Source organism: Lissotriton vulgaris, chromosome 5 (genome assembly GCF_964263255.1).
Source record: "Lissotriton vulgaris chromosome 5, aLisVul1.2, whole genome shotgun sequence".
Lineage (NCBI taxonomy): Eukaryota > Metazoa > Chordata > Amphibia > Caudata > Salamandridae > Lissotriton > Lissotriton vulgaris.
The window spans coordinates 1,288,854,661-1,288,878,582 of NC_141693.1; the positions used below are offsets into that span (position 1 = coordinate 1,288,854,661).

At 42.3% G+C, this 23,922-nt stretch overlaps 1 protein-coding gene across 2 annotated transcripts in view; it reads left to right on the forward strand.

Annotated features, from left to right (window-relative positions):
* CACNA1S (calcium voltage-gated channel subunit alpha1 S) overlaps positions 1–23,922 on the forward strand; it is a 548,608-nt gene that overhangs the window by 302,484 nt on the left and 222,202 nt on the right. For both annotated transcript variants that reach the window (XM_086923168.1, XM_086923169.1), the window contains exons 15-20: positions 6,043–6,133; positions 7,851–7,920; positions 11,722–11,854; positions 13,505–13,634; positions 14,459–14,518; positions 19,601–19,707. In XM_086923168.1, the coding sequence (XP_086779294.1) occupies positions 6,043–6,133; positions 7,851–7,920; positions 11,722–11,854; positions 13,505–13,634; positions 14,459–14,518; positions 19,601–19,707 (591 nt within the window). The remainder of the gene's footprint in view (positions 1–6,042; positions 6,134–7,850; positions 7,921–11,721; positions 11,855–13,504; positions 13,635–14,458; positions 14,519–19,600; positions 19,708–23,922) is intronic.

Here is a 23,922-nt window from a genome sequence, read left to right on the forward strand (position 1 = left end):
TGTTGCAGATTTTATAAAAGGCACAGAGATAGTGGGACAAATTCCAAACCCACTTGGGGCTTTATTTTCATGAATTAATTTCACTGTTTGGAGCAGCTCACTGGAGCGATGAAATTGGACTACTTGCACCAGCAGGCTCTAGGAGAGCCAACGCCCACATGGCAGGTGTTTAAGGTTGAAAATCCCGAGTGCTTCACGCAGTGTGCTCACAAGCCTCTGAAGAAATGCTCCATGAGCATGAAACGCGTCAGGCTGCCTATTTGAACTGGACTTTGTTCTCTCTTCATTGTGCTGTAACTGCAATAAAAACAAAGATTTTACCTACCTGCATGGAGGCTTTTCTACAAGGGGTAACTCTGTTGTTGGATTGTTTTTCGGCCAGCCCTGGTCGAGGAAAAGCCCCACCACTTGAAAGTGGGTTAAGCTGCAGTCACGGGATGATCAGTGGCAGGAGGTTCGTGTTGCAGATTTTATAAAAGGCACAGAGATAGTGGGACAAATTCCAAACCCACTTGGGGCTTTATTTTCATGAATTAATTTCACTGTTTGGAGCAGCTCACTGGAGCGATGAAATTGGACTACTTGCACCAGCAGGCTCTAGGAGAGCCAACGCCCACATGGCAGGTGTTTAAGGTTGAAAATCCCGAGTGCTTCACGCAGTGTGCTCACAAGCCTCTGAAGAAATGCTCCATGAGCATGAAACGCGTCAGGCTGCCTATTTGAACTGGACTTTGTTCTCTCTTCATTGTGCTGTAACTGCAATAAAAACGAAGATTTTACCTACCTGCATGGAGGCTTTTCTACAAGGGGTAACTCTGTTGTTGGATTGTTTTTCGGCCGGCCCTGGTCGAGGAAAAGCCCCACCACTTGAAAGTGGGTTAAGCTGCAGTCACGGGATGATCAGTGGCAGGAGGTTCGTGTTGCAGATTTTATAAAAGGCACAGAGATAGTGGGACAAATTCCAAACCCACTTGGGGCTTTATTTTCATGAATTAATTTCACTGTTTGGAGCAGCTCACTGGAGCGATGAAATTGGACTACTTGCACCAGCAGGCTCTAGGAGAGCCAACGCCCACATGGCAGGTGTTTAAGGTTGAAAATCCCGAGTGCTTCACGCAGTGTGCTCACAAGCCTCTGAAGAAATGCTCCATGAGCATGAAACGCGTCAGGCTGCCTATTTGAACTGGACTTTGTTCTCTCTTCATTGTGCTGTAACTGCAATAAAAACGAAGATTTTACCTACCTGCATGGAGGCTTTTCTACAAGGGGTAACTCTGTTGTTGGATTGTTTTTCGGCCGGCCCTGGTCGAGGAAAAGCCCCACCACTTGAAAGTGGGTTAAGCTGCAGTCACGGGATGATCAGTGGTAGGAGGTTCGTGTTGCAGATTTTATAAAAGGCACAGAGATAGTGGGACAAATTCCAAACCCACTTGGGGCTTTATTTTCATGAATTAATTTCACTGTTTGGAGCAGCTCACTGGAGCGATGAAATTGGACTACTTGCACCAGCAGGCTCTAGGAGAGCCAACGCCCACATGGCAGGTGTTTAAGGTTGAAAATCCCGAGTGCTTCACGCAGTGTGCTCACAAGCCTCTGAAGAAATGCTCCATGAGCATGAAACGCGTCAGGCTGCCTATTTGAACTGGACTTTGTTCTCTCTTCATTGTGCTGTAACTGCAATAAAAACGAAGATTTTACCTACCTGCATGGAGGCTTTTCTACAAGGGGTAACTCTGTTGTTGGATTGTTTTTCGGCCGGCCCTGGTCGAGGAAAAGCCCCACCACTTGAAAGTGGGTTAAGCTGCAGTCACGGGATGATCAGTGGCAGGAGGTTCGTGTTGCAGATTTTATAAAAGGCACAGAGATAGTGGGACAAATTCCAAACCCACTTGGGGCTTTATTTTCATGAATTAATTTCACTGTTTGGAGCAGCTCACTGGGGCGATGAAATTGGACTACTTGCACCAGCAGGCTCTAGGAGAGCCAACGCCCACATGGCAGGTGTTTAAGGTTGAAAATCCCGAGTGCTTCACGCAGTGTGCTCACAAGCCTCTGAAGAAATGCTCCATGAGCATGAAACGCGTCAGGCTGCCTATTTGAACTGGACTTTGTTCTCTCTTCATTGTGCTGTAACTGCAATAAAAACGAAGATTTTACCTACCTGCATGGAGGCTTTTCTACAAGGGGTAACTCTGTTGTTGGATTGTTTTTCGGCCGGCCCTGGTCGAGGAAAAGCCCCACCACTTGAAAGTGGGTTAAGCTGCAGTCACGGGATGATCAGTGGCAGGAGGTTCGTGTTGCAGATTTTATAAAAGGCACAGAGATAGTGGGACAAATTCCAAACCCACTTGGGGCTTTATTTTCATGAATTAATTTCACTGTTTGGAGCAGCTCACTGGAGCGATGAAATTGGACTACTTGCACCAGCAGGCTCTAGGAGAGCCAACGCCCACATGGCAGGTGTTTAAGGTTGAAAATCCCGAGTGCTTCACGCAGTGTGCTCACAAGCCTCTGAAGAAATGCTCCATGAGCATGAAACGCGTCAGGCTGCCTATTTGAACTGGACTTTGTTCTCTCTTCATTGTGCTGTAACTGCAATAAAAACGAAGATTTTACCTACCTGCATGGAGGCTTTTCTACAAGGGGTAACTCTGTTGTTGGATTGTTTTTCGGCCGGCCCTGGTCGAGGAAAAGCCCCACCACTTGAAAGTGGGTTAAGCTGCAGTCACGGGATGATCAGTGGTAGGAGGTTCGTGTTGCAGATTTTATAAAAGGCACAGAGATAGTGGGACAAATTCCAAACCCACTTGGGGCTTTATTTTCATGAATTAATTTCACTGTTTGGAGCAGCTCACTGGAGCGATGAAATTGGACTACTTGCACCAGCAGGCTCTAGGAGAGCCAACGCCCACATGGCAGGTGTTTAAGGTTGAAAATCCCGAGTGCTTCACGCAGTGTGCTCACAAGCCTCTGAAGAAATGCTCCATGAGCATGAAACGCGTCAGGCTGCCTATTTGAACTGGACTTTGTTCTCTCTTCATTGTGCTGTAACTGCAATAAAAACGAAGATTTTACCTACCTGCATGGAGGCTTTTCTACAAGGGGTAACTCTGTTGTTGGATTGTTTTTCAGCCGGCCCTGGTCGAGGAAAAGCCCCACCACTTGAAAGTGGGTTAAGCTGCAGTCACGGGATGATCAGTGGCAGGAGGTTCGTGTTGCAGATTTTATAAAAGGCACAGAGATAGTGGGACAAATTCCAAACCCACTTGGGGCTTTATTTTCATGAATTAATTTCACTGTTTGGAGCAGCTCACTGGAGCGATGAAATTGGACTACTTGCACCAGCAGGCTCTAGGAGAGCCAACGCCCACATGGCAGGTGTTTAAGGTTGAAAATCCCGAGTGCTTCACGCAGTGTGCTCACAAGCCTCTGAAGAAATGCTCCATGAGCATGAAACGCGTCAGGCTGCCTATTTGAACTGGACTTTGTTCTCTCTTCATTGTGCTGTAACTGCAATAAAAACGAAGATTTTACCTACCTGCATGGAGGCTTTTCTACAAGGGGTAACTCTGTTGTTGGATTGTTTTTCGGCCGGCCCTGGTCGAGGAAAAGCCCCACCACTTGAAAGTGGGTTAAGCTGCAGTCACGGGATGATCAGTGGCAGGAGGTTCGTGTTGCAGATTTTATAAAAGGCACAGAGATAGTGGGACAAATTCCAAACCCACTTGGGGCTTTATTTTCATGAATTAATTTCACTGTTTGGAGCAGCTCACTGGAGCGATGAAATTGGACTACTTGCACCAGCAGGCTCTAGGAGAGCCAACGCCCACATGGCAGGTGTTTAAGGTTGAAAATCCCGAGTGCTTCACGCAGTGTGCTCACAAGCCTCTGAAGAAATGCTCCATGAGCATGAAACGCGTCAGGCTGCCTATTTGAACTGGACTTTGTTCTCTCTTCATTGTGCTGTAACTGCAATAAAAACGAAGATTTTACCTACCTGCATGGAAGCTTTTCTACAAGGGGTAACTCTGTTGTTGGATTGTTTTTCGGCCGGCCCTGGTCGAGGAAAAGCCCCACCACTTGAAAGTGGGTTAAGCTGCAGTCACGGGATGATCAGTGGCAGGAGGTTCGTGTTGCAGATTTTATAAAAGGCACAGAGATAGTGGGACAAATTCCAAACCCACTTGGGGCTTTATTTTCATGAATTAATTTCACTGTTTGGAGCAGCTCACTGGAGCGATGAAATTGGACTACTTGCACCAGCAGGCTCTAGGAGAGCCAACGCCCACATGGCAGGTGTTTAAGGTTGAAAATCCTGAGTGCTTCACGCAGTGTGCTCACAAGCCTCTGAAGAAATGCTCCATGAGCATGAAACGCGTCAGGCTGCCTATTTGAACTGGACTTTGTTCTCTCTTCATTGTGCTGTAACTGCAATAAAAACGAAGATTTTACCTACCTGCATGGAGGCTTTTCTACAAGGGGTAACTCTGTTGTTGGATATATATATATATATATATATATATATATATATATATATATATATATATATATATATATATATATATATATATATATATATATATATATATATATATATATATATATATATATATATATATATACATTTCTAACCTATTCAAAGGTCAATTAATTTGTACATGTATGTCTATGAAATAATTTACCTTTTTAGGATTCGCCTGCACAGTGCTTGCGCTGTGCTTTAGAAATCTATTGTTTTTCATGTAAACTTAAAGGGGACTTACATCCCTCCTCTCTTTCCTGGCTTCTCATTGGTTCCAGTGCGTGCCAGTTACCCTTTCTCCATTTCTATTGGCTGTAGCATATTTACCTGCATTTACCAATGCTTGTTCCTGGTCTGCTTCTCTTATCAGTTTCCTGCCGTCGAAATACTGTTAACATCTGCTTTGGTGGAACTACATTTTCATAAAGTTTTGCCTTTTACATTTGCAGCATATTTATATAACAATTTATCATCTGGAGAGATTAAGTGATTTGCATAGAATCACAGAATGTTGTGTGCGCTGCCAAGACTCGAATGGGATCCCTAGCACTCGAGTCAGCAGCTCTGACCACTGCGACACATCCTTTCCAATCCTGTGTTATCTGTCAGGGAACTCTTTCCTTCTTCCCGACGATGATTGATGAAAACAGTTCTTTATTTATTACATATGGGAAACCAATGCATTACCAATGCATGTTATGACTGTAAGGCATTCACGTTAACAAAGGGATTTGTGGCATAAGTAAATGGTTGTACGAGAGAAGATTTTTCCATCAACCGCATTCGTATATCCCACTTAACCATCGCGGTTCCTCCATGGGAGCGGAGGAGTTGTCACCACCCTGCACTGCTGCGCAGAAATCTTGAAGAATAAAATATTAATCAAATGATTTTATTTACCATTTTACTTTTTTACTTTTTGCCAGCAAACCAAGTGTGAGGGCAGGGCATGGCCAGTACGTCACTGCTGCCAATGTTTCGCAGCAGTGAGGAGTGCCCACTTAAGTTTGAAGTGCACATGTTGGTTTGGCCGTCTACCTTGGTACGACCAAACCGACATGCGCGATTCAAAACTCTCCAACCTGCTGGCTTGGGCAGCTGGGTTGGAGAGCAAGCACAGGCCTGCAGTGCCTTTTAGAGCACAGAGCCAGCCTGCTCCAGCCAAGCAAGCCGCTTTGCTCATCTTGCTTAACAGCTTGAGAACAGCGTCTTGATTGGATGAGAGTGCTGACTGTAGGCTTAGCGTGCAGAGGATGTGCTGCAGAACATTGAGGTCATGTGGCAGAACATTGAGTGGCAGTGTAAGGTAAGTGATTTTGCAGTCTTGAAATAATTTTTTGTTATTTGTTTTCACAATTTTTTTACGTTTGCTCTTTTTGTCTGAAACAAGTCGGGCCTTTTTATACAATGTTTAACTCTTTTAATGTTCTTAAATTCATTTTCTTCTTTTGTTGTCACTTTCTTTGCTTCTGTCATTGTTGCATTAAAACAATTTGTACGGCTTTGGCTCGCTTGTTCAGATCATACCCTGAGAAATCTGATGAGGAGAAACTGCTGCTGGCCAAGAAACTGGAGCAGAAGGCGAAAGAAGGAGTTCCCACCACTGCCAAGGTTTGCCTACCCTAAATTCTGACAAGTCAACAGTGCCAACAATTGTGGTCAGATGTAGGAGAAGCATGTCTGGGCAGCTCTCCATAATGAGTAAAAATAGCATTATGATCCCACATCATCTGTTGCCACTGCCTTTTATCCAATCGTGTGTATAGGTCAAGTACTTTCTATTTGATCAATTTCTTGAGTTTCTGTAGTGGTAATCTAGTCAGCCCTCGGCTTTAAAAACTAAGCATTCTGTCACTTGCCCATTTTTTTCCACTGAGTGCTCCACTGGAGACTCATGCACAAATAACACCACTGAATAAAGTCAAAGTGACACAATTGTCTGAGTTACAATGCAGTGCGATGCAGGGAAATGGCCCACAACCTGAACCTTGTGACTGATAGGCTGAACAAACCATGTACATGTAGGCAGCATCCTCAAAGAGGCATGGGCTGCTCTTGAAACCTACCCCCGATAGTTGTCTCTGAGGAGCTGGTACAGCAAAAACAAAGAGTGATATACATCATGAGGCAAGGACGATTCTTTAGGATCTTTTCTAGTAAGAGTGACACTAAAGTGATGCAGTTCCTTTGATATATTGAGACTCTGGATTTTCATCTCTATTGTTCATGGGCACCTGACAAACCCAATGAAGATGGTGGAAGGAATATGTGGTTGGGACTTGGCATTATTCCTATCTTTGCCCAGCAGCCACATCCACCTCATAAACTTAGTTAACTTATTCTGCTCGAAGACCACTAACATTTGCTGAGAAGAATTCCTCTACATGCATTCTAATGACATACACCTCTCATTTTTGCCAAAATCCCCCACAAAGTTCACTCATACATTTTTGTAACCTAAATGGGTAATAAAAAGGGTTGCTTTCTTCTGTGTTTTCATTGTTGATATCACCATTTTTAATTGATTGCAATTCCAATTTGTACCAGGATCTGTACCATAACAAAATAGTTCATTTGGTCCAGAAATTACTAAAATAGTAAATTATTTGTGTTTCATTGTCTAATTTAAATTCATCAAGCAAGAGAATACTCATTTATATTTTGTCTAACATTGAAACAACATGGTGGACGATGAAGTCCTAATAGGTGAGAAGATCAATATCATCTTTGCTTTGTAAAGAAAGATCCAAATGCAGCTCGCATATCTCGCATATCTTTATCTCATTGCATAATCCTGTCTTAGCTTCTTTACAGGGCAATGTACTTTTCATGTTCCAAATATGATTCACCTAACTGCAGAGTAGTCCATATTGGGAAACAGAATACCTTCTAAATCAGTGTTTTACTACATAAAATTGTGTGTGAAAAAAGATGTGATCTCAGTGAGAAAAGACACATTGATGATTTAGTTTCTCCTTGCAGCTGTTTAGAAAGCCTTGGTGGTCTACAGCAGGTAGTTTCTATTTAAGCTGTTTCTCATATAGCACAATTCACTGCAATACTAATTTGCTAAGCATTCTAGGATAATGGCTGTTGAAGGCCATGACACCATGTGGCAGTGAAGACATGTAGATCACTCTCTCGTCATGGATGGGAATATTTACGTTTATCACTAAATAGGAATAGAGATAAGACATTTTTGGGCATCACCAAATGTTTGTAGTTTATGCAGTTAGTCTTGTCTTCCATCAGTTTCCGACTTTAATATCACTGTATGTTTTTATTTCTTACATATCATACTCTTTCTTTTTCCCCAATTCCTATTCAGCTGAAAATTGATGAGTTTGAATCGAATGTGAATGAAATTAAGGACCCGTACCCTTCTGCTGACTTTCCAGGTGAGAATGGGAACTTATACTCAGGAAACAGGATTAGGGCATGCAATTATCTCTTGGAAGCTGTATGATGTTTCTTTTCTCTGGTGCATGGTTTAACCCTTGCCTGTAGTTGGTTCGGATGGATACTAGGGGAAAGTAGGAATATGGTTTAAAATATACTTTGCAATGATGGGCCCTGAGTCTACAGTGAGGGATCTCTTTAGATTTGCTTCTAGGGGCTTTTCCAGCATTTCTGAACCCAAAACAAATGTTCCTTACTCTTGTGTTTTACATCTTTCATCCATTACTTTCCTCCCTACATCCTCTGGTGGTAATCTGATCCCCCCTTATCAAAGTCCCCTACATTCTCTTGTTGTGCTGACTTTCCTTTCCCAAATCATTTTTGTTGTCCTGTCCTTCCTTCTTTTCTCCTTGTTCAGCTACAACCATACATAGCATAACCATAGGGCCAATTACCCATGAGCATGTTTGTGTCTTTTATATCAGAGTACATGCTCAACTAACACCCTTGACCATCATTGCTTAATCCATAATAGACACAAGAAGTTGATGTATTTGATGCCATCATTTAAATTTATTATAAATTTACATTATAGGACATAATGGGAAACCACTTATTGGATCCCCACACAATTCTTATTCTGGCTGCCGGCTCCCTGTGGTAGGCATAGGCAGAATGCTTCTCTGCTTTACATGAGGCCTACATGTAATTCAGAGTTTGCTTTCAATATTCTTCAAGTGGTGAAACATTTGGACCAAATCATGTATAGTTAGGATTCCTGGTTACCTGAGGTATGCACCCAGGCTAGGCAGAGACCACCACTCTAGTCAGGGTAAGCTAGATACACAGTAAAAGATAACCTGTGTTCACTCTCTGGTAGCTTGGCACAGAGTAGAGAGGCTTATATAAAGCGGTAATGTGGAAAGTATTTGTACAACACACACCCCCACACACATACACACACACAAACACAGTAGCACAACTAATACACAACAAAAATACTCCACTCAGGTTTAGAAAAACAGAGAATAATTATTTGAACAAAAAACGACCAAAATGACAAAAGACCAATCAGCAGAAGTAGAGATGTGAATATTTAAACATTAAATGCAAACACAGTGGTTAGAAGTCACTAGTGGTCAAAAGGCTACTTGAGGTCGCAAGGGATTGGTGCAAATCCAAAGTTCACGCCGCCTTCAAGACCCATGCAGGGCCCGCTGAGAAAGTACCTTTGATGGAGCAAAGCATCGACACTGAGAACATGATGTGTCAATCTTTTCCATGCATTCGGGTTGCCTCTTCCCCGTAGAGCTTCCCTGAAGTGCAGGCAATGCGCTGTCCTCGAGCCGTGAAGAATATATTCATTGGATTGCGCAGGCTGTGGAATAGCTGTTGTTGAACAGCCTCTGCATCTGGGGCGGAGAGCGTTGCTTCGCTTCCGACTAGCGCAGTGGTAACAATATGTTGGTTTTGTGGAAAAACAGCTGCTGATCCCACCTCTGAGGCCCAGAACATGGAGAGGGCACCTCAGGCAAAGTGAGGGCTGAAACCAGCAGCACCAGCAGAATTGCAGAAGGTCCCTGAGGATGTGTCCCTGAGACTTCAAAAACAGGAGGCAGGCCAGCAAGCCCTTGGAGATCCCTTGGAAAGAAGGCAGAGTCCATCTCTCCTTCAACACATTCAGGGAGCAGCAAGGCACCAAGCAGGAAAGCAGTCCTTCCAAAAATGCAGTCCAGTTGAGTCCTTTAAGCAGCCCAGGAGTCCTTCTGACAGAGGCTTAGTTCAATATCCAGAGGTGTCTGATTTTAGGGGATAAGAAAACCATAACTTATACCCAGAAGGGCTTTTGATGTAGCTGGTGACTTCAAATCAGCTCTCTGAAGTGTACAAGGATCCCTTTCAACCCAGGCCTGTAGCCAGGCTATCTGTGGGGGGTAAATCAGTGCTTTGTGTGTGGACAGAACACTACCTATTGAAGCGGAAGTGGCAGCCCCTCCCATTTTGCCCTGCCCAGGAACACCCATCAGAATGCAGATTAATGCAGATTAGTGCTCAGAATGGAGATGAGCCTCACCTTCCTGTATTTGTGGCTGTCTAAAGGGAATGCAGTGTTGCTATCACCCAACCCAGACGAGTATTGGAGACAGGTTATCGGGCACAAAGAAGCAGTAAGTACAGAGAAATGTTGACTTTCTAAACGTGGGTTTTCTATAACTGTAATGGTAAATCTAACTTCACCAGTAAGGAGGATTTATCATTACTATTCCAAAGATATGAAAATGCTATTCCTCTCCGATCAGTAATTATAGCTTAACAGTGTATTAAGGATTTCCCATTGCTGGCCTGTGAGAGGGGTAGGCGTCACAGTAGTGAAAACGAAATAGGCTGTTTGTCACTACCGGGACATGCAAAATGTACAAGTACATGTCCATACCTTTTACTAACATGGCTCCCTGCCATTTGGAGTTACTTAGGGCCTACCTTAGGATTGACATATATAATAAAATAGGAGTGCAAGGCTTGGCAAGTAGTTTTAGATGCCACGTGGAAGTGGCAGTAAACTGCACACACAGACACTGCAGTGGAAGGCCTGAGACGGGTTTGAATGGGTGCTTCTGTGGGTGGCACAGTCAGAACTGCAGCTCACTAGTAGCATTTGAAGTACAGGCCCTGGGTATATGCTATACCAATTTACAAGGGACTTACCAGTACAATAAATATGCCAAACAGGTATACACCAATGTCATCATACATATGGGGGATGCACATTAACTTTAGTGCTGGTTAGCAGTGGTAAAGCGCTCCATGACCTAAGGCCATCAATAAGAATTAGCAAACGTGGAGGTAAAAAGCAAAAAGTTCAGGAGAAGTTCACCCTAAAGATGCCAGTTCTAACAAAATGTGACATCTGTGCCTTTGTTTGATAAAGTTGGGGCCCTCAATGTAATATGAGATTAAAATACATCACAAAGTAATAGAGCATGGTGGTGGTGTGGTGATCGAAGGTGCACTGGGCACCGTCACATACCATTACAGTACTCCATTACTTTCTGACTCCTAATCTCATACTGCTTTACAGTTTGTTGAGGTGGCAAAGTGCATGAACAGCAATTGAACAGTAACATTGTTTTTTTTGTGTTTGTGCTTCAGAACGGTCAGTCAGACTGGTTAGTCAGTGATTTAGCAATAGTTTCACTCAGCAGCCACCACATTGGCTTATACCATGCTTTGAACTCCCTAGAAATATCCCATCTTCCCTATTAAGCGATATTCCTGCTTCCACTTCAGTGACAAACCAGGGTGTGGGAGCCCCATTCTCATACCTAGAACTAGTGACCATTGAACTAGGTTTGTGTGACTCTGTAGATATATCTTTGAGTGAATATGTCTGTGCAATGAATGATAGCTGATAAATGTTCTTTCTTAACTGTTTACTTTTAGTGCGGAGCCAAATGTTAATTTGCATAAAGGTTATAGGGTAGTCAGTAGGACAAGTAAAATATCTTGCTGCGATTAATCTCTAAAAATCCAGTGATTAAACATTTAAAGTTTCAACATTTTCTAAATTATACATTATTTCATTACTATTCATGTAGTACAATAAGTATATTATATACAACTGAAAAGCGGTCAACCAAGGTAAATGTTACATTCACCTTAAGTAGAACAAATGGTTCACCATTTCTTTGTGCTCGTGGGCTAAGGATTATGCATGTGTTCCCTCTTTCATTATATGGTTCTTGCACTTCAACCCCTGCACCTCTCTCTGGTTTTTACACCTCTTGACTTTTTTCTTCCAGGGGACGATGAGGAAGAGGAGCCGGAGATCCCCATCAGCCCACGCCCGCGTCCTCTAGCTGACATCCAGCTGAAGGAGAAGGCTGTGCCCATGCCCGAGGCCAGCTCCTTTTTCATCTTCAGTCCAACCAACAAGTAAGTCTGGCTTCCTATCGCCCTCTTCCTTGACATCGACCTCTTGAAACAGCTGGCAGCAGTTAAAACCTCATATTTGGGAGGTTTCTGATTAAATAAAAGTGCTCTATCTAGAGCTCTCCATCACTCATTGGAGTTGGTGTCAAATACCTCAATTAAACACATACATGTAGTTTGTAGGGAATGCCTATAATCTTCTTCTTTACAGATAATCCCATAAATTATACAATCCTTTAATTTTGAACCACATTTTCCTGTATTTCGTGAAGTAAAAATGACATCAGAATCAGAAATAACCATGGTAAAATCGCAAAAAAGACAAGTGCTCTTGTGGCACTGCTGAGCCGAAGCATATCCTGAGTCCACTACTTCCTCACTTGCTCAAGGATCTGTTTGCCCACAAACATTATGAGCTGAGCATGTGCTGACCTTATCAGACCCCTCGTTCACAATGCCAGTCCCGCTCTGAGTTAAAATTGGCAGCAGCCAGTCTCTCTAGGGCTTTGGTGATCCTCTCCTCTATAATCTCATTAGATCTTTAAAGGGGAGCTTTACAATCTGTAACTTAGTAACCATGTGCATTCTCTGGAGGAGGAGCAACAGTGTATACTAGAATTCCAGCTGGATATTGTTTTGTAAGGAAGTTAGAGCATGCTTGTCAGCATGGTATTCATGCTACAGTCGGGAAGGGAATGCTGGCCTCATTGGAGCTAAATCATCTTTAAATACTTCCTCATGGATTCGCTGCTGGGCCCAAGCCTACATTTTGCAAAGACCTAGATATTAGCCTTCCCAGTGCAGGCCTTTGGCGCTCCTCACCTTACAACAATCCCAGCGGCTTCACTTTATAACCGTGCCTAAGCTCCATTGCACCTTTTCAAATAGGCTTCATTGGCCTCTGATCCATCCCTCACTAGTACTGTATTGATCTAATTTCTGAGGATAACATTACTGTCTGCAAAGAAAACTCCTTACATCTACCCAATAAAACCACCAGAACCTGCATGGGAATTATGCTCTAAATTCCATAATGCAAAACGTGTCTATGGCCACTGTATTGGCTTGAAACACTGTTAACACCTTGCCAAAACGGAGCCTCCAAATGTATCATTTAAATGTAGCGTTCTAATAACCTCCTGCCATGTGCAGGAAAAGTGCCCTTTTCTCCTTAGGTGGAAACCATGAGTCTGATTGCCTTCCCCTTACTTAATCATATTGTTAAACTCTCCCTAGGGAATACCTCCTAATGAATATTGTTTTATTCAACATGGCCAGTTTAGTCACAGCCATTAACTTGAACAAGCAACATCCCTCACTACCTTGTAAGCACCACAATAAACTCTAGAAAGGCCAGAAAAGTCAAGCTGGCACTTAATGACAGTCATCAGCATAGAGGTGGACAGTTCTCTACTTGTGGATTGCAGCTCATCACCTGCGGACCTCACATCTTCACACACTGCTGATGATTAGGTTTTGTGCTTATATGGTAACAAGTGATCTCTGGTTCTCTGGTCTTGTATTGAGGTGGGCAGCATAGAATACTTGCACTGGCTGGGTTACATATCTAGTACAACTCTGGGACACGTGACTGGGGGAAAGTAGAGTCCGAAGATCTCTTGTTTAATGGCTATCTTGTCTGTACCTTTTCAGGTTTCGAATCCTGTGTCATCGAATTATCAATGCCACAACGTTCACCAATATTATCCTGCTCTTCATCCTCCTCAGTAGTATTTCCCTGGCTGCTGAGGACCCCATCAGGCAGGATTCATTCAGGAACATGGTAACGTCTATATCACTTCATAAGACTACCTTATTGCTGCCTCACTGCCCGCACACACTACAACAAAGCCATCCACATTTTTATTTTAGTAGACTCTTCGAGAGAGTCCTGATTGTTCCTACATAAGTTGCCACGTGTTCCAGTAAAGAATCTTACGTGGGTCATGAGTGGCCATTTGTTCAACAAAAAGTTGTGGAATTGAACTTACCTGTCTTACTAACTACTAAAACCCTAAATATCTAATTCCACTTTGTTTATGTCTATGCATTTTCAGTGTTTGTTTCTTTTGTAGGTCTTGGCTACAGCGGCTGTGGAAGTGTTCAGTGTTTTGCAGAGTGTAGCGTATAAATGTTTGTTGGTACAGTTTTTGAAATGTTGTTACTAGCCTACTAAGATCTGTGGCATTTTTATATTCATCTACACTTGTATAACTATTGTATTCTCTATGTTTCACATGGGCAATTAGTATTACTCACTTATTTGCTGTAATCAATTTAAAACATTCAAATCAGATTTTGGCTATTTTACCGTGATTTCACTGTATGCTAATGTTATGTGGTGTTTGTTATTGTTAGTTACCACTTGGGTAGTGCACAATCTCTATTAGTATAGCATTGCAGCACCTCTCAATACTCTGTGGTATGTTAACAACCATGACAACTATGCTTTACCTGATGCTCAATATGGTTGTTAAATGTGTGTCTTCGTCTACAATAACAACAAAAAACAACACACAAAAATGTATTTATATTCTGGAAACCTAATGCCTATATTTCAGATTGTAATTTGTGTCCATTATAATATTTGTTGTTCTTATATTCCAGCTTCTGTCAAAAGCCGACATCGTCTTTACTGCAGTTTTCACCATAGAAATTGTGTTGAAGGTTAGTGCAACAGTAACAGGTATGAAGCTGACTGTGAAAAAAGGCCTACATAGATAATGGGAAAAGGAAAAAGCCATAAAACAGAAAAATAACAGGGAGAAGAATTAAACTGAGAATTTAAAAAGGATGTACATATAGAATTCCAAGTGAGGTGGAGAACATCAATGATGAGACCATAGTGCAAATGCATGATATAACAAATGGGGGTGCGCAGCTCACAAAGTCCAACAGGCCAAAGTAGGTAGAAAAGTCACTTCTTTATTTGAAATTAGTTCTCTTAAAAAACATTCAATTCAGTTCATCAGTCAACGCGTTTCGCTCCCACATAGGGAGCTTCCTCAGGGCGAAAACAGTATCAATTGGCAATGTACCAGTCACAGCCTTTGTCTATCCATTTTGCAAGAGCTCGTTGTCCAACAGTACACTGGTCGCCATACTCAAGACGTAAGTAATATTCACAAAGGCTCCTTTTTAGGGTTTAATGAATATCCAATCCAATCCGCAACCAAGCACAAGAAATTGGTCCGATAGTGATCCGTTTTAAATGTCGGCTGAGATCAGTAGTCCATAAGTAGCTGATCTCAAAAACGAGACGCTACAGGATAGGGAGACCCAAGTCACTTGAGGATTGGAGAAAGTGTCCTATCAGTGTGGAAACGCTTAAAACAGCTCAATTCTGCCATTATCTGTAATAATAATCAATTCACTCCAGAATGGGAGGGCAAAGCAGTCCGTAATAGCAATAATAAATGGGAAGAACAGAAAAAGGCGAGTATCTATAGCCGATCATCAGAGCGTAACTCCCACACGACGACTGTAAATCAATCACACCAGTGTATTGTATCGCTGCTCAAGAATTGTGATAGCTGTAAGTACAGTGTCCCTCAAGATCCGGAAACTTGCAGCATACCATTCTCCTATTATAAATGCACTCTTATGAGAAATGGGTACAAAATGTCATAAGGTGAATAGAAAAGGGCCAACTAAATCAAAGCACACACTTGGAAATGACTATGGAGGAGCATGTAGATGGAGAATACTCACCCATTTGTTGTTGGTCTGATGAGCTGTTGCCCTTTGTTGGAACTTCAAACTCTCTAACATACAGGAAACGTTCTTAACTCCAGAGGAGGTATTGAACATGATTAAGAAAGGCATTTATGACTATGTGAAGTAAAACATATATACCTCTACCTCACAGACTAACAAATGCCTTTGTGATTGGCCTCAAGGGTGTAACCCTTATAAAGGTGTGGACCATATAGCAACATACCTATCTTTCATCCATACATTCAAAAAATAGATCCCTACTTTTCCTCTATACTATGCAATCTGCAATGGTTCCAATTGGTGGTCTGTGTCAAACGCAAGTTGGTCACAATAGACGTTAAATATTGGCATCTTTATTTTAGTTGTAGATCTTGGCACACCTGAACCTAGGAGTCAATCCATTGTAGAGCACTGTTCTAGAGGTGTGGAATGTACTTCCACCTGCCCTAAGACCCGTGCCAAAGTGATGATGATTATGTTGACTAGGATGGTTTGCTAAAGCTGGTAAAACTGAGGCCCTCATTTCGAGGAACCCTATTTTGGTGTAAGGATACTGTTACAATGGATTCCAGCCAGTACCTCGCCCCAAATAAAGGGTGTTGCAAGTTATTGACCCCGTAATGGGATTTTTACAGGTGTAATTTACCACCTGTTTTGTACGGGTGGTAAATAGCGGCAGGAGAGTGTTGCGGGATCTGAGACCAGGCAGGGAAAGGCACGTCAGAGCAGGGTTATGCTGGAGAAAGCATTTATCTGATCCATTCATATGCTGAGCGGGATCGGCAGCATCTCGGTGCTGCTCTGTCTACAGCTTTGGCACTTTTTCCACGGGTGTGAATACACATTTGTTAAAACTGGACGTTGTGTTCCTGAAACTGGGATTACTCCATCCAGAACTGTCAGGCCACTTGTAGTAGTTTTAAGACCTATCATCACAGTTGATACCGCTCTGGTTAACCACTAATGAGGCCCTGAATTGGTACAAATAAGTTAGATCATATGTTCCGTTTTACTGTAGAGATTTTATAAGATCATGTGCATGTACAGTTCAAATCCAGAGAGGATTTAATTGTAGTCAAGTCCGTCTGCCACTTACTTCCTCTAGCTTTTTGTCTTTTAGCTACTTCAACTGTACTAGAGATTAGTCTGAGATTATATCTTTTATGGGAAAAAAGTACATCGAAACCCCATTATCTTATATTCATTTTTTATTTATTTTACACTTGGGTGGACAATTTAAAAGGATTAGCGAGACTATGTATATTTTATGTAGTCTTACAAAAAACAAGCTGAAGACCTATGTCCTCATTTTCCCTCCACGATCGAAGGGCAGAATGTTAACAATACTAGAAAAATGCATTTTGTGAAAGCCACGTTTTTCCAATAGTTCATCTCTGTACAGCATCTGCCACAGTTATCCCCCAGTTCCACATATGCCTGAAAGGATGCTTTTTGCTCTCAGAGAAAGGAGGTTTCCTCTTCCCTTCCTCTTTAGTTCCTACCATTTCTATGCCATCTCCCTCCATAACTTATAATTAGCATCCTGCTATAGAAATCCACGTATGCATGTAAACATAGATAAAACAACAAAAACACTAATTGTGTGTCCTCATTTCCTCTCCGAAACGCTCTGTCCTCCTTTCTCCTTTTTATTGACTTTATATGCTCCCACTCCATTTATCTCCTTCAGCTTTTAATACCTAATCCTTCTTCCTCCGACATGCCCCTTACTTTCTTTCAGTAGCTCACTTTCTAGGCTACCTCTTCATCTTACTATGTTCCATTCTCTCTCTTTCATTCCCGGTTTCTTTCTTTCTTTGCTTATTTCTCTTTCTCTTTCTCTCTTGCCTTCCTTCTCTTCTGTTTCAGTGCCCTATTTCCCTCCATATAATCCTTGCTCCTGTTTTTTCATTCCTTGTAGTTATTGTGTAACGTATGGGTTGGATGGTCGTATTTTTCTCTGCTAAGGCAATGGAGGCATGCACTGTGCTCTCCTTGAGGACTACAGCTACCCATATTTACTGATCTCTACGTTTCTGATAGAGATATCTGTGTCTTCACCGGTGTCACCCCCTTGGCCGTTCCTTTGAAGACACTGTAAGGTTGCAGAGCAGCCTTTTGAAAAAACAAAAACTCATGGCTCTGACACTATGGGAATTTTCTCCCAGGTTTTGAGGGTAATTTATATTGTTCTGTTCAGGATCAATAGGAAAAAAGTACCTCAAACATCTTCTCTAAATAGTGCTAACTTTCAGAGTCATGTAAGAGCATCCTACGTCTGTGAGGGCCATCGCTGTAAGGTTTTCACCGGTGAAGACAGTTTGGGTTCTGCCGGTGGAAATATGATGGCTTATACGACTCTAAATAGAGAGCGAGAGAACTGAAAGTTTGGCAGACAGGGTGCTCAGCCACGTTTGTAGCACAGTACCCTGTCTGCAAGACTCTAAATACACCCTAATCTTTATTTTATACTTTCCACATTCCCATAGCACTTAATTAGTATTAGCTCCCACCTTTGTTCTGCTGTATTATTCATATCCAGTGACACACCAATTTTTTTCTCAACGCTTTAGCTCCTCCTGTCTACGCTCTAACTGCTCCTCCCTCCCCATCAGTCAATCATGCCACACCTCCTCTACTTCAGCACTCACTCTTAACCATATCTCATGCAATTCCCCCCCTCCCCGCTACATTCCTTCCCCCCCTCCCCCGGTGATCCACTATCTACGTAGACCAGGTGGTATATAAAGCATGCAGAAGCACAGCACCTCTTCACCAGAACAAGACAGACTAGTCCAGGGGAAGTAACCTAAACCTGCTCATTCAGCACCCAGTGGGCCATCAAGGCATTCTGAAAACTGCCTTCCAGTATTGCATTCCTTTTCCACCGAGTTTGTGTTTATGCTCCCTGTTGTGGTTGTTTTATTCTGCACAATGTCTGATTTCCATTGTTACATGCATATGAGAGGTGGTCCCTAAAGAAACACCTGTCCTGCAGGGTTTTTGTTTGTCATCTACATATTGTCAGAAAACTAAAACTCACAAGATTTTTGGGCCATTATCAATATGTGTTTTTTTTTATAAATGCCACTCTCATTTGCTTAGGTGTCAATTAGAGAAAGCGAGAGACAGCAGCGGCAACTCTGAGTTCTCTTCTAGTGCCCCTGCCACTGCCCTGGCTACCCCTGGTGTTGGAATTCAGAAAGGCAACAAGATCCAGAAAGTAGACAGGGCATTAATTTATGTATTGTTGCTCCTCTGTGCCCTTTCCCTGGCATCTCAGCAGCAAACAGCAGGTTGTTGATGGGCGGTGGTTGGAATAGAGGCCTATCCCTTTGACGTCAATGGAGGGCCAAAGGGTGTATGATGTCACTCCCGCTGAGCATGCTCATTGGTTGCTCATCACCTGACAGCTTTTAGCAGTCCAGGTACATGAACTAAGTTTTAAAAAGTGAAGGAAAATGATCAGCTGGAGTATGTCAGAGCATTGTAGGTTCCACTCCGAGCTACTTTCTCCTTTGTTTATGTTTAACTGTGTATTTTAATTGCATAGAAAGGATTCTTTTATCTGTAATATTTTGTGCTGTAGCTCTTTATAATAACTTTAAAAACGAATTTACTATTAATAAGACGTATACGTTTTTAGTATTGGTCACTTAATCAATAGGATTAATCCCACTGAGCCCCACCCATCTTTCTGATTGATACACAGGGGCAGGAAATGGGCGGGTAATTGATACACGAGGGTGGGAAGTGGGTGGGTCATTAATACACGGGGGCAGGAAGTGGGCAGGTCATTGTGTAGAGTCTCATTGTTTCCGCTGGACTTTGCCTTGTTTTATCGCTTAGTGGTAAACAACTAGTGATTTCACCCTGCGGGGAGGCTCCCAGAGGACTGGAAGATCATGGTGTTTAATATCATTCCTTTCACCTTTCGTTTGCTAGTTTTCTGTTTTTCCTCTCCAGTACTCCTTCTCCCTCTCTTTCAGCAGCTCATGCTCCCTCCTGTCTCTCTCCTCCTTTCTCTCACAGATGACCACCTATGGCGCTTTTCTACACAAGGGCTCCTTCTGCCGTAACAGCTTCAACATCTTGGATCTCTTGGTGGTGGGCGTTTCCCTCGTTTCATTTGGCATAGAGTAAGGACTCACTCTTTTTGTCTGTCTGTCTGTCACTCAACTGGAGCCACATAGGTTAGTCTAGATCATGAAAAGGTTCTGAGACTCATGGGCTCTGCTCTGAGGTAGTCAGGAGCAATGAGCTCCCACAGTGTTGCTTAGTATCGAAGAGGTTGTCTCTGATAGTGTAAGCACCAAGAGTTGCTGAGCCTCGCAGAAGGTCCAAGTCCTTCAGTCGGAGACAGTCCCTCCGAATATGCCTCTTTGGGATATATAAGGTAGAAATAGATTGGGTTCTCTTTTAAGTGCTAGCATCAGTGTAAATAGCCTTGTTCATTATGCCCCGGGGTTAGGCACATGAACCTTGTTCATTATGCCCGAGTATCTGAAAGAAGGGTTCACTCAACGTGTGATTACATTGAAGAGATCTGCATGAATTTCAGCACAACTTGTTCCCTTAGTCTGCTATAATTTAGTGCTATTCTACTACTTTAGTGTTTTTCTGCACTCAACAGTGAAACACTTCTTGATCTTGCTTCCCTCACGTGGTGTTCCCAAAGATGTCAGGCACCCAAAGCTGGAGATCACTGAAAGATGAGAAACCTGATCATTCACTTTTGGGTTGAGGCAAAAAGCCCTAAGTGTAAGTAAGTGGATAAGAGTGTCTCACCACTTCTGCACTATGTGCCCACTTTGCCTGGACTGGCACAATGATTTTATGTCTGTGCGGGCTTCCTGTAATAATTGGACAACCCAACCTGACCATGAAACCGAACACCATAAAATGCTAACAACCGGTGGCTTGGGGGCCATCAGCCTAGATGACTAAAGGAAATTGGACCCCTTGTCACACTGTGTCGGTATTAAACTAGAGAGCTAATTTAAGTGCAGAAGGCCACTCACAATCCAGGACCCCATTGTTACTACACCTGCTACATGAATAATATATGCGCCTCCTTATGGGTTTACAAGTCTTACCTGTTTTTTCTTATCTCTATTGACATCCTTTTCTCCTTGCATCCCCCCCTTCTTTCATTCTCTACTTCCTATGCCCTTCATCTGTCTCTTTTCCTTTTCTGTCTCTTCCTTTTTCTGTTTCTCACTCCCTATTATCACCTTGCTTCTCCTTTCTAATACCTTGCACTTTTTGCGCTTCCTTACCACTTTCTCTTTCTCTCTAATCATTGTTTACTTCTCTCTCTCATTTTGTCGTAAACCAAGTACGGACGGCCACCAACAAGGAGACGGGAAAGATAGTGGAGCCCCAAACAACAGTACCTTGGTCTTACTAGCCTTGAGTTTGAGTCCGTTTATGAACATCCAATGACTGACTGCTTTGATAATGTCACAGAAGTTGCCGGCAACAGTTTTATCTTCTGAGGCAAATGACACAACAATTTCCCTTCATCGGCACATGATGTTAAAGCAAAGCTAATGGAGTGGATCAAATATGCCGAAGGCCAAACATATATTTTAAAAAGGGTAGGACTAAGCGGGGATCCCTGACGGACCCACAGGGAGGAGAAAAGGCAGGGAAGGTGAATTCACCCAGTATAACTGATTTCGCATGCCCTCCGTGGACCAGAAACAACCAACCTAGGACCGTTTTCGGGGTATCACCCCTCATCAGCCTTGGCAGCCTGATAATAACCTACACAAGTGCATGCTCTTTATGGAGTCGTACTTTAAACAACAATGTATTCATTAGATGACATGCACACGTGTGAAAGAATAAGGGTAAGCAACTCTATATATCTAGAGAAGCCATGTTGTCAGTGAATCGTGGGGAAAGTCCCTGCTCTAAATGCCTATCGACCTAGGTTGTAAACACTGCTGGCTGTATCATATGAGGTGAGCACTACAAGTGCTAATTTAAGATGAATCTCTGCCCCAGTTTTGGGCTGACTGATGTCTTCAGTAGTTCAAAAGCTGTAGCACCACTATTTTATCACCTCAGAGTTGTAAATGGTTGCTTGACACTGGACCTCTACTTGCATGTGCTGGAAATGTAGCAGCATTTGTTGTCATATAAATTAAACAACAGAACATAACACAATAACCACACAAATCAACATGTCAATAAAATTAAAACATATCAAAGCACAACATATCAAACAGTCGAAAGAATGAGGCACAACCACCACAGTTCAACATATCAACAAATTACAATAATAAAGCACTAAAACACAGCAGCACAGAAACAAACGAACACAAATCCACCTCAGTGGCAAAATACCACCCAACAAATATACACAAACCTTGTTGTCACATATTACCATTACCACAAGCTTGCTTTAATAACACTGCGGCAAAATGTGTTTGCACGAAGCACAGCCTTAGCCTATCAACACAGACGTAAAATGGCACCAGTCAAAATATTTTCGAACTGGCCACGTGCTTCCCTTCATGTAGGCCTGGGGGATCTACTAGATTTTCAATTAAGATAAGTGTGTCTTATAAGTACACTTTTATTCATGAACCAATCTAATATGATGTGTAATTCTCAAAGATCATGAAATCATGTGATGAACGACCTGCCTGAGGTGGGAAAGCTGTGGTCAGAGATTTCAGGAACATCTGGCATAAAATTTTGGTTTTTGGCATCGGCAGCCACCACAATGATTATATAGAGCAGTCTCTATCCTTTCGAATAATGATGAAATAATATTTCCTGACATCCATTATAGCATTTCCAACATAAAGTTTTTTAACAGGTCAACACTTTTTTCATGATTGGGATTCTGGCTGCCTGAGGACCCTTTATCTGAAATATCTACCACTGGCTGAACCCAAAGAATGTAATATTTGTATTAAGAACCTTTGATATCTCAACAACGTATTACCAACAACATTAGAAACAAGTGCCGCAAAGTCAATAGGTCTGGTGTTGGCAATCAGTCTTTGGCATTGTCAATTATTGTTTTTGTCCAAGGGTTTTGCCAAACGGTATTGATGCAGAAGCTGCTGGAGCCTCCTTCAATCTTAAAAAAAAATGGCTAACAGAAAGAATATTTTTGGTCTGAAAAAGCATCTGTTGCCCAATGATCCCCCCGCCCCACTACTTAGGGGAACTAATTTTTGTATGGGGAGCCAAAGCCATTACTCACAGTGAACTAAGCTAATGACTGAAGTGGCCTTGCCCACTGCCCATGCTGTAGTGGGCAAAAGAAAATGTGAATAGCACAATAACAGACCAATAGATTTATTTTTTATTTTTTATTTAATGCGATTTTATATAGCACAAACTGTACCCGGATGTGTCAGAGCGCTTTACATAAGAACCAGTTGCAAAACATAAGGACTAAGGATTACATGCGTTACATAAAAGATACAAACAGAAAAAATTGCAAATGAACAAGATGTAAAGTCACACAAGGAAGAGACTTTTGATTAGAGTTATCTCTACATAAATAGGGAAGGGCTACGAAGGGATATACTCTTAAGAGTCACGTAGGAATGGTAGAGAGTACAAAGGTCTACTGCATATACTAGTGATTAGAGTTATCTCTATATACATAGGGAAGGGATACGAATGGATATACTCTTAAGAGTCACGTAGGAATGGTAGAGAGTACAAAGGTCTACTGCATATACTAGTGATTAGAGTTATCTCTATATACATAGGGAAGGGATACGAATGGATATACTCTAAGAGTCACATAGGAATGGTAGAGAGTACAAAGGCCTACTGCATATACTAGTATACTAGCCTATTAGTATGCATTTATACCTATAATTTTAGTAAAATCAAAAGGTCTTGGCCAATGCCAGGCCTAAACACAGGGTAGTTCCCTTAGTGTAAACTTTTCTTGGACAAGAGTAAAGAATCCTTAACTGGCAACATTGCTTCTTATGTGTTGGATTCCAGCACGACCAAAGTGCAGCCTTGCTGGTTCTCATTTTTCCAGCCCCTCTTCTTTCATCACTCTCTTTGCCCCTTTTCTCAAACTTTATTTCTTATTTTGTTGTTCTTGTCTGGTGGATCTTACTCTTTTCCCATCTCTTAAATGTTCCTACAATTATCCAGTTAATAAACCTCCCACAGACTCCAGAGGCTGCATTACGAGCAGTCATTCTTTTTAGAGCTTTTACAATTGTATCTTGATCGTTTTTGTATCCCTTGTGTCCGACCCCCCCCCCCCCCCGAGCTGGAATTTGCACAATTTCAGGGGCTAAATTAAATAACATTGCACACTAGCACTTTAGTACTCTTTCCCCGCTCCCCAGGTGGTGCTT